This window comes from Eptesicus fuscus, chromosome 2 (assembly GCF_027574615.1).
Source record: "Eptesicus fuscus isolate TK198812 chromosome 2, DD_ASM_mEF_20220401, whole genome shotgun sequence".
NCBI classification, from domain to species: Eukaryota; Metazoa; Chordata; class Mammalia; order Chiroptera; family Vespertilionidae; genus Eptesicus; species Eptesicus fuscus.
In genome coordinates, this window is record NC_072474.1 from 87623120 (window position 1) to 87634189 (window position 11070).

The window sequence follows — 11070 nt, forward strand, 5'->3', positions numbered from 1 at the left end:
AGTACAGTGCCAAGCTCATAGGGAGTGCTCTATACTTGTTAGATTTTGACACATAATAATTTTCTTTTTTATAATAAGCATCCAAAAATATTCCAGCTTGAGAGACCTGGAGTCAGGTCAAGGCTTCCGTGGTGTTGAGAGATCTGGGTTCAATTCTGGCTCAGCCTCTTAGCCAATCTCATAACTGCTCTTTCCTAACAACTTCTCAGTGTTGTTGTGAAAACTAATTAATAGTAAATGTTGCCATTTAAGGAGTGACTTTCCCAGGCCAGACACTGTGCTGAGCCCCTACATAGGCGTATCTTTATTCCTGTTAAAAGCTTAACAACGTGAGTAGTATTATCCTATTGCTACAGAGAAGGGACCTGAGAGGAGACAGCTTGCCCTCCTCCATGGACTTCTGAGTGGCAAAGCAGAGGCTAGAGTCAGGGTCTGCCTGTCTCCAAGGCTGTGCTCCCTACCGAGGTCCTATTGCAATGCAGAGGTGATGCATGCAGTACATTTCTTCTGTGGCAGGGAATTGCCACATTAGGAATAAAAGTTGTGACGGGAAAAGGGAGGATCATTTGCAGTATATAGGGAAATTCTGGTGTATCTTTCACTGTGCAGAGTGGACATCCAGGGGGAAGAGGATGGAAGGTGGACATGAGGGTATCTTGAAGATTAACAGCTGACTTCTCAAATTCACCTGGGGCTGGCCCTGGATACTTGTGTGTCCTTAAAAATTTTAATTTTGTGAGTTTAGTATTTATATTGATATTTTAAAAATACTGAGTATTCTGGAAATTAAAGGAAAACACTGTACCTTGTAAGACTTGCTGGGGGGCAGGATCTCAAGCTTTGTGAAATGTACAAAAGATGTGCAAGAAAGGATATATATATATATATATATATATATATATATATATATATATATATATATATATATATATATATATATATGAGGCCTGATGCACGAAATTCGTGCAAGAGTAGGCCTTCCTTCCCCTGGCTGCTGGCACCGATTTCCCTGTGGCATCTGGGACCTGGGCTTCCCTCTGGCTGCTGGCAGGCACCCGGGACCCGGGCTTTCCTCGAAGCGCCAGCTTCATCTGGGAGGTCGTCCAAAAGGACATCCGGTCTAATTAGCATATTATACTTTTATTATTATAGACTAGAGACCCAGTGCATGAATTCATGCACGGGTGGTGTCTGGCCGGCCCAGCCCCAATTGGGGTGGATCAGGGCCGGGCCTGTCGGGAGGAGAAGATGGCGGGAGGTTGGCCAGCTGGCCCACCTCAATCAGGGCCCAATCAGGGCTGGGCTATCTTGGGGGAGGGGCTGTGGGTGATTGGCTGGTGGGCCCTGTCCTCGATTAGTGTGGGGGGGCTGATTGGGGGCAGGGCTGGCCATGGGGAGGGGCTGTGGGCAGTGGGCTGGCCAACCTCGCAGCTGAATGGGGTTGCGGGGGGCCGATTGGGGGTCAGCGGCCGGGGGAGGGGCCATGGGAGGTTGGCTGGCCAGCCCCACCCCTGATTGGCATTGTGGGGGGGCAATCAGGAACAGAGCTGGCTGGGGGCAGGGCCCCCGGGCTGTTCAGGGTGGTGGGGATGATCTGGGATGGGGCCAGGAGAGGGGAGGGGCTGCAGGAGGTTGGCTGGCCGGTCCCTATTGGGGTGATGGGGTGGGGGGGGGCTATCAGGGGTAGGGCTGGCTGGGGGGAGGGGCTGCAGGCTGATGGGGTGATGGGGGCCCATCAGGGGCGGGGCCAGCCAGGGGGAGGGGCTGCAGGAGGTTGGCCGGCTGGCCCCCCTCCCGCCCGCCCCCCCCCGCCCCCGATTGGGCAGGTTCACTGGCCGCGGTGGGCATCATAGCAACCGGTTGCTGGCTTTCTTTATGTGTGTGTGTGTGTGTGTGTGTGTGTGTGTGTGTGTATATATATATATATATATATATATATATATATATATATATATCCTACCTAATAATAGAGTAATATGCAAATTGACCGTACCTTCGCTACACCCACCAGCCACGCCCACCAGCCACGCCCACCAGGAAACCATCGCAGGGACGCTGGGTGCGGCCGAGCCCAAGGCCAGGAAAGCCTCGGGCGGAGGCTTTCCTGGCCTTGGGCACCAGCGGGGAGCCTGCACGGATCGCAGGCAACCACTGGGGGTCAGCTCCTGCGATCCGTAGCAGGAAGGCTGGGGTGCAGCCGAGCCCAAGGCCGCCACCTGGGGCCAAGCCCCGACCCTGAAAGAAGGCAGAAGGCGGTGGCCACAGCCAAGGCCTGGGTCCCCGGTGTTGGCAGAAAACTGGTGCAGGCAGCCAGGTGAATGAAGGTCTATTGCACGAATCTTCGTGCAAACTGGCTGCACGTGCACACACACACACACACACACACAGAGTGTCACTCATACTTCTTTGCAGACCCGCTCAACATACTGCTTAATATACATCTACTAAATGCCAAGCAGTCTTCTCAGCTCGGAGGATTCAAAGATGAGTAAGAGGAGGTCTCAGCTTCATTGGGATTTTTAGTCTAGTGGGCAGGGTGAAGGCTATAGAAATAGAAGGAAAACTTCATGTAAAAAAAAGCAATGATCTTGAATATTTCTTCTTGGGCCTCAATATTAACAATAATATATAGCACACATCAGTAATCATGAAGTAATTTTCTCATCGGAGGAATTCTGAGAAGTGGAGATAAACTGTATGCTGTGTGTCCTTTCTCGGTATTAACTGCTTAACCAGAGTGTGAGGGCCAGGTGTGAAGAAGCAAGGTGTTTGGGGTGTACATGGCTTTTCTATTAACTCAGGGTTTCCTAGGACGGGTTTCTTCATTTTTCCACCCTTTTCTTCCTCGGTCCTGCCTAACCTCTCAGGGTTATCCCGAGGTGTGTCTGGAATCATGTATAACTAAATAAATATACTGTATATGTCTTATGAAAAGCAGAATTCTCTTGAACTATATAAAGACAGTGCTGAGCATTTCTGAGTTTGAGCAGTTCCCTGCAAGCATATCCACCTGGCTGTCCAATAAACTCCAACAGCATTCCCAGCCTTGCCTTCAAACCTGATTCTCCCTCAGTAGTCCTATTGTGGGTTACAGTATCTGTCTACGGCACTCAAACTCAAAATCCCCGAGGCTCCCTAACTGCTTCTCCCCTCTTAATCCCCAACTCTAATTGATCACAAAGTCATGTGGACTCTACCTCCTAATACTCTGGCATCCCTGCTTCTCTCACCTTACTTATTGGGCTCACAACCTCATTATCCCTTACCTGAACTCTTTAAAAAATTATTTTTAAATTGATTTCAGTGAGGAAGGGAGAGGGAGAGAGAGATAGAAACATCACTGATGAGAAAGAATCATTGATCAACTGCCTCCTGCACGCCCCACACTGGGGATTGAGCCCACAACCCGGTCATGTACCCCGACTGGGAATCGAACCATGACCTCCTGGTTCATAGGATGAACCTCAACCACTGAGCCGTGCCAGCCGGGTCCTCACCTGGACTCCTGTAGCAGTCTCCCAGCTAGCCACCTGTCTTCACCCATCCCTCACACGGCCATTAACATCTTTTTGAAAACAAACCTCAGTTCAACACTCCTCACTCCCCACGTAGAACCACTAAGAATAAATCAAACTCCTTAGTCTGGCATATAAGCATTTTTCTAACTTGGTCTCAGCCTTTTTGGTGTCATTTCCTACACTTCCCCTGCACCACTCTGAGCCTCAATCATAATGAATTTCTTTCCGTTCTCTAAATCAATGCTCCCCCCCCCCCCGCCCTCGCTCCCCCCTGCTTGGAACTCTTATTCACGTTCTCTACAGGAAACTCTCCTACTTATCCTTTAAAAACCAAATCCAAATATCACTTCCTCCCTGAAACGTCTCCAGCCTCTCCTGGCCCGGCCACTGCCCCTCCCCAGCCCGCCACGTGCTCTCTGGCTTCATCATTACTCGATGCCGAATCATCCCCCCAACCCCTCCACCCACCATGCTATTGTGAGAGGAGACCCTCACCCCTTCCAGAACTTGGAAGCCACGGTGCTGGGTGTCTCATCGGTGTTTGCTGGTGGGATGGATAACGCAAGGAAGGAGCAACCTAAATTTGAACTTTTATCCTCCAACTTCAGAGCAAGGTATTTGGATCCATAAGCCCAAATATTAGCACAGCAACGTAATTATGTATCACAGAACATGGGCTTAGGGCGTGTAAGTAAACTCACTACAAAAGTCACCCCCTTTTCGGTATCGAGGGACTGCATCTAACAGCTGTGTTTAGTCGGTTTAGTCGCGGGGGCAGGCGGTGGGTGGAGATGGGCGTGCTGGAAGCAGACCGTACAGAGCCCGCGGCTCGAGGGCTGCGAGAGCTGGCGGGTGGTCCGTGATCCCAGAGCAAAGTCTGGAAACGTCCGTGGTGCCTGCAGGGATGTTCTCCAGGGCTGGGGATGAAGGGTCGTTGGGCCCTCAGTTGCTGACAGTATTTCCTGAGGCTTCTGCGGTGATGGGTGACTCGTTCATAGGAGGGTGGGCTCTGGCACTTCCTTCTGCCCACTGACTGGTGCAGGCCCCAGGGACGGGGTGGGGTGGCCCTGCTTGGCCAGACCTCTCAGCACGGGGCTGCGGGTTCCTTATGAGCTGACCCGGATCGAGCACCTCCCCATCCTGCTGCATGCACCTCGTGCATCAGCCATCAAAGCGTTTAATTGTTGTTTTTGCTACTTATTTCATGTAGCAAACACTTACAGATACCGTACTACAGGTCAGACACTCTTCTAAGCACTTTGCAAATACTCATTTAATTCTCAGAGCTCTGCAATAGTATCGATGAGGTAGATACTATTATAATTTCCATTTTACAGACGAGGCAACTGAGGTCATTCTGGAGTATGTTTTTCTTCACGTGTGCTGTTCATCCCCCCACCCATCATACATCAGAATTTCTCTGCCTAAATTGTCATTTAAGCCAGAATTCCTCTGTATTCTTTTAGCATCTTTCTAACGTACAGTACTTACTATATTTTACAGGCTCAGGCAAAAATAGATTTACAGTTGTTTGTGTGGAAAATAATCCAAGGATAATACAAGGATAAACTCTGTGTTTCGCATGCTCACGACTGTAAACCTACCTTTGCCCCACCCTGTATAATAAATACTGTTTTTCTGTCTCAGAGGTAGAGATGGGACAGTTGCGTGATTTTAGTGTCTTCCCTCTGTGAAATGTGTCTAGTATCGCTGACCTCACAGAGTGGCTCTGAGGATTACACGACACAATAGTTGGACTCTACGCCTCGGATGTGAGCTTCCCCCTGTAGACTTGGGGTATTCCTGGACACAGCTGCTGACACAGGGCAGGGGTGTCCTGTGGGAGACTGAGGGGAGGGCGAGAAGGGAAAACAGAGGACCCCGAGTCAAGGCCACTAAGGCGAAGGGTGTGGGCACGCCCAGATGTCTCAGGAAGGTGTGAGCCGATGACCACTGAGCAAAGACGGTTGGGTTTGTTCACGTGATGTTGTTGAGAATGGCTTTAGCCGGCTGTGGTGACGGGGGAGGCAGGTTGCACGTGGTGAGGGAGGAGTGGGCGGGCGGAAATGAAAGGCTGAGGGTGCGAGCACGTTTCCTTTCAGGAAGGGAAGAGAAGCGTTCGGCCGTGGCGGGGCCAGAAGAAGGGCCCTTGGTGTGGCTGGGAGAGAAGGTGGCTCTGGCAGGAGAAGGACCTGCCTTGGAAGAGCGTGGCCGGGGAGAGTTCCCTCTCCCTCTCCTGACGACGGCTCAGGCCATGCCCAGAAGCCTTGCTGCCCCCCTTGGGGACTTGTCTCCACTAATTCTGTCACCTGCTTGCAGCTGGGGCATCCCAGGGTCTAGGTGACGCTGGGGTCAGCTGGGTGATGTGTGTCAACAGTCTGAGCTGCAGTTCCCTCCTCTGTGAGAGGAGCGGAATTTTGTGAGCACTAAAGTGAAACGTCCCCTGCGAAGTACCACCTACAGCATCTTAACTGTTGTATCCTGTTAATCTTCTCTTAGACACAGGATGGAAGAGGAAAGGGGAAACCTTAAAATGCGTTTGACCTGCAGGAGCGGGGGGTGGGGGTGTGCCTGTGGGATGGCAGCTCTCTTCTCCATAAAGTCGTGGGCAATTGTCCCCTGCGAGAAGGGTAATGGGAAGGGTTTGTGTTCCGATGAGACCCGTGGTTCCATGGAGAACACCAGGTCTCTCTGCTGGAGATACACAGAAGAACCGAGATGTAGCAGGGAAGGTCTGGCTAAGCGTCGAGGAGACAGTGTTGTCTTTTGACCTTCTGCAGCCCGGCATGCGGGGACAGGGAAAGGTATGAATAGGGGCGGCAAAAATGTCAAGGGATGTGTGGGGTTAGTGAGGCAGTCGGGCGTGTGTGCGAGGGGGGCGGGGGTAGAGCAGGGGAGGAGGTCAGAGGAGCAGAGGAGGGGGGAGAGAGAGAGAAGAAGAACGGGGAGGGGAGGGAAAGACAAGGGGAAGTACTGGTGAAATGACCCCCAGAGCAGTCTAGTCAGATGGGAGCTGGTGGCCTGGGACAGTTGGCAGGTCTGAAAGTCCTTTGATGACAGTGAGGGTGCTGAGCAGGTTCCTGGGAGTGGGCAGGGGGCCCACAGATTGGGGCCAGAGGGCCATTTCAAAGTATTAGATGAAGCAGTTTTGAATGACTGGGGCCAGGCAATGGCTGAGATCCCCCCAATACTACACTTCTTCATTTGTCTTTTTTCTTCTATTCTGTATATCTAACACCCCCCCATCCTGTCCCCTAAGTAGCCTTAGTCTTTATACAGCTTTATCTGTGGCATGTATCAATTAATATTATTCAGCAAACATTATTTCTACATTGTATTTGCAATATTTTTAATGGATACAATATATCAAGTTATCTTTGCACATACTACTTTGTACTCCCTTGGATTTTTTTCCTGGGATAAATTCTCAAATCTGAGCTTACTCATATGAGTCATCTCAATTGGCGTGAGTGATGTTTTTTGGGGGAGGGGTGTCTTGATATGTCATCGGGTGTTTGCTGCAGGGAGATTTGCAGTGAGGGGGAGGGTGGGGGCGATAGGGGAGAAAGTAGAGCCTTCAGTCAGAGTCTGAGTGGAGGCTTCATGTGGACACGCTGAGGCCACCTTGCGTCCTCCTGGTTCGGTGTGCTGGAGGGGAAAGGTACCTGGCTAGAGTTTGATTCTGTAATTGATGCTATCTTTTGGGGGCTCTCATCAAGAAGTTGAAGAAGGGGCGCGGGAGTAGGCGGGGAGAGGTCAATGGGAGAAAAAGGAGACATCTATAAAACTTTCAACAATAAAGAATAATAAAAAAAGAAGTTGAAGAAGTTAAGATGCGTGTCTGAGACGGGAAGGCAACAATGAGAGGGAGTCCATTGTTCTGTTCCAGAGCTTTTGAGGGGCAAGGACAGGACCATTTCATCTTTAGAAATTAAAGGATTTAATTATTTTGATTATAGTCCTCACAGTGTTAGTGTTTTGAATAATTTTGAAAAATTATAATATATTGAGTCAGTGATTTCATTAACAAATGCTACCATTAATCACATTTTCTTATATCTTAGGATTGTAATAGTTCTTTTTTTTTCTTTCTTTCAACAGAAAAAATACAGAAAGGGATTTATTGATGTTTCAAAAATAAAGTGTGTGGAAGTAGTGAAGAATGATGACGGTGTCATTCCCTGTCAAAATAAGTATCCATTTCAGGTGAGCCGGCATGTTCTGTGGCAGTGTAATTCTGGGCTTTTAGTCATACTATTTGACATTACCGTTTCCTGTCATTGCTTTAGTGGTTGATTTTTAAAAAGTTCCGCTTTATTGAGGTATAATTGACACATCGGAATGGTATATATTTAAAGTGTAAAACCTTGATGTTTTGATGTACGTATATACCCTGTGAAATGATCACCACAGCCAAGTAATTGACATATCCATCACTTCACATACCATTTTCGTTCTTTTTTGTGTGGTGAGAACACGTGAGAGCTCCCTTCTTAGCAGATTTCAAGGATCCAGTACAGTATGGAGAGCTGTAGCCGCCGTGCTGTGCATTAGATCTCCAGGACTCTCGTCTTGCGTAACCGAAACACTCGGTACTGTTGGTGGCGATAACGGCACCAGGTGTGAGACCCGCAGAGTCAGACCAGACCTGGGTTCAGCAACCTCTGTACTTGAGTTCTGGCTAAGAAAGAATTCAGAGCCAAGACTCAACTTATAAAGCAAAGTTTATTTAGAAAGTCATAGGAGTAGAAGTGAGTCGTAGAAGAAATGGGCTCAGGAAACAAGTTACAGAGGCAAAGGAAGGGGCCCTTAGAGCTTATGGGAGAAGGAAGGAGAGAAAGAGAGAGAGAGAGAGAGAGAGAGAGAGAGAGAGACTCAAAATAGGGATGTAGGCATGCTACCTAGTGGGAGCCATACTGGGTCCTCCGTCTTGAGGATAAAATTATCTGAGGCCAGGGGAGGATTCCATAGAACAGCGTCGCCAACCGCTGGTCTGAAAGGCTGGTGACCGCTGCCGTAGAATATTCATCAGCTCCCCAGGTGTGTCCTTTCAGGGTCGTGGTCTCCACTGATCGGTTGGCACCAGGGTCATTAGTCATTGCGGCCGGATCTGATGTCAGCCGTGGTATTCCTTGTCTGGATTTGCTGCTTTTCTGGGCCTGGAGCTGAAACACAACCGAGGCTTAGATGTATCTGATGTGGGTCAGAACCTCATGTCTTGGGGGCTTAGTGCTTAAGGGCTATTCTCTGGCCCCCTTCTCCACTTCCCCCAGGGCATCTACCACATGACCAGCAACATGCCAAGGGAGGAGAGGTCAGGGGAAGATCCGAACTGCCTGGCCAGCACTATGGGAGGTCAGGGGGTTAAACCGCATGACCAGGGGTTTGCTAGGGGAGGAAAGGTTACCCTTGGGGAAAGGTACTTGTTTTCACAGTTTTGTCTGTTGCTAGGCACCCGGAGCTTTCCGCCTGGTGACCTGATATGTACCTGGCCCATTGTCTTTTCTCTGCTCATGTCTGTCTAACTGCCTACCCCAGGACCCTTTGACCTACATTTCTCCATTTTCCCGTCTCCCAGCCCCTGACTTCCACTGTTCTATTCTCTGCTTCTGTGATTTTAACTCAAATTCCACATATAAGTGGGGTCATACAGTGTTTATCTTTCTGTGTCTGGCTTATCTTAGTTAGTATAATGTCCTCCAGGTTTATCTATGTTGTTAAGAATAATAGGATTTCCTTCTCTTCTTAAAGCTGAATAATATTCCATGGTATATAGACACAACACCTTTTCTTTATCCATTCATCTGTCTGGATATTTAGGTGGTTTGAATATGTCGGCTATTGCAAATGATGCTATAGTGAACACGGCAGTGCAGAGATAGCGTCAAGATCCAGATTTTATTTCCTTCAGATAAATACCCAGAAGTAGGCTTGCTGAATCATAGGGTAGTTGATTTTTAGTTTCATTTGTACTTTGACAGTAATTGTTTTTGTCATAAACTTTTTAAGTCTTGGTTGAAACATTAAAGAAATATTTTATTGATTTCAGAGAGGAAGGGAGAGGGAGCGAGAAATAAAAACATCAATGATGAGAGAGGATCATTGATTGGCTGCCTCCTGCACGCCCCACCCTGGGGATCGAGCCTCAAACCTGGGCATGTGTCCTGACTGGAATGGAACCGTGACCCCTTGGTTCATAGGTCAATGCTCAACCACTGAGCCATGCCTGCCAGGCTGGAACATTTTCTTATTCTTGTTTTTGGTCTGTTAGATTCTACCAATGCCCCGAGTTTCTAAGACCCAGACCTAACGGGCTACTTATTATTCAGATTGGTCATAGAGCAATTAGGAAAGGGAGTGGAGACTGAGACGGGAAAAGGTGGGGTGAGGTGTTTTCTGTGAATTTAAGAAGCGGAGAAGGGGCAGGTGCGAGCCTCTGTAACAAAAATGAGATTCAAATGCTGCTTGTGATGCAAAATATATTAGCATTGCATGTCCCTTAAAGTGTGCCTTTTAAAAAGGTTATGTTTTTTCATGTTTTCCTTCACAATGATTCTTTCACTAGTATATAAGGGAGGTAAATACACTATTCTCATTTATGACAGGAAACTGAGGTTCACAGATGTTAAGTGACTCGTCCAAGGTCATTTTGTGAATGAAAAAACCTCCCGACACTGCACATGTCTTGTCACTCCCAGGAGGATCCGTGTGGCGTCCTGAGCGTCCTGAGCATCCTGGTCACTCCCTGCCCCTCACGGTGCACACATGCCCTGAGAACCAGGGGTGCAGAGTTGGGCCCTGGTATTCAGACCTGGAAGCAGACAGACAGGACCTCTCTCCAGCTCCCACCCACCCCTTCTCTGGTCGAGGACATTGTTATGCTTTCCTTTGGGTAATGAACATCTCCAGTGCAAGTTGCCTTTACCCAGGACTATGGTCTCACTGTGTGCTAAGGGGAAAAATTGCAAAAGTATTTTCAACATAGTAGCACGATGGAGAGCGTGGGTGTTTTTAATGGCTACTGTGAATTTATCAGTTTACATTTGAAATAAACGTTTACCTGTTGGGGAGATTAAGATATTCAAGCTTTAAAGCGGCATCTGGCTTATTTTCACTCTGGTGAGAATAACACACGAGGAGGAGGGACTACAATTAATTTTCCTTTTCCCAGTCCCTCACTTTAGATCTGTCATTTCTTTGCTTGAAGAGGAGGGACAGTGTGGTGCTTAGAGAGGCAACTCAGAGGCCACACCACCTGATTCGCCGCCGATGAGCTCTGTGATCTTGTGCAAGTTTAACTGCTTTTGTGTCTCTTTCCCCTTCTGAAAAATGAGAATAATAATACTAGCATTCACTTCCTAGGGTTGGTGTGAGGATTAACTAAGGTGATATATACTAGAGGCCTGATGCACAAAGATTCGTGCAAGAATGGGCCTTCCTTACCCTGGCTGCCGGCACTGCCTTTGCTCTGGCTGGAGCTGCCTTTCCGCCTTCCCACGCTGCCCAGAGGCCCGGAGCAGCTGGGGTGGTGCAGAACGCCTGCGTATGCAAA

The 11070-nt window shown here is 48.7% G+C and overlaps 1 protein-coding gene across 1 annotated transcript in view; it reads left to right on the top strand.

Annotated features, from left to right (window-relative positions):
- TEC (tec protein tyrosine kinase) overlaps positions 1 to 11070 on the top strand; it is a 117623-nt gene that overhangs the window by 72601 nt on the left and 33952 nt on the right. The window contains exon 3 of the mRNA XM_008140287.3: positions 7620 to 7724. Within this exon, the coding sequence (XP_008138509.1) occupies positions 7620 to 7724 (105 nt within the window). The remainder of the gene's footprint in view (positions 1 to 7619; positions 7725 to 11070) is intronic.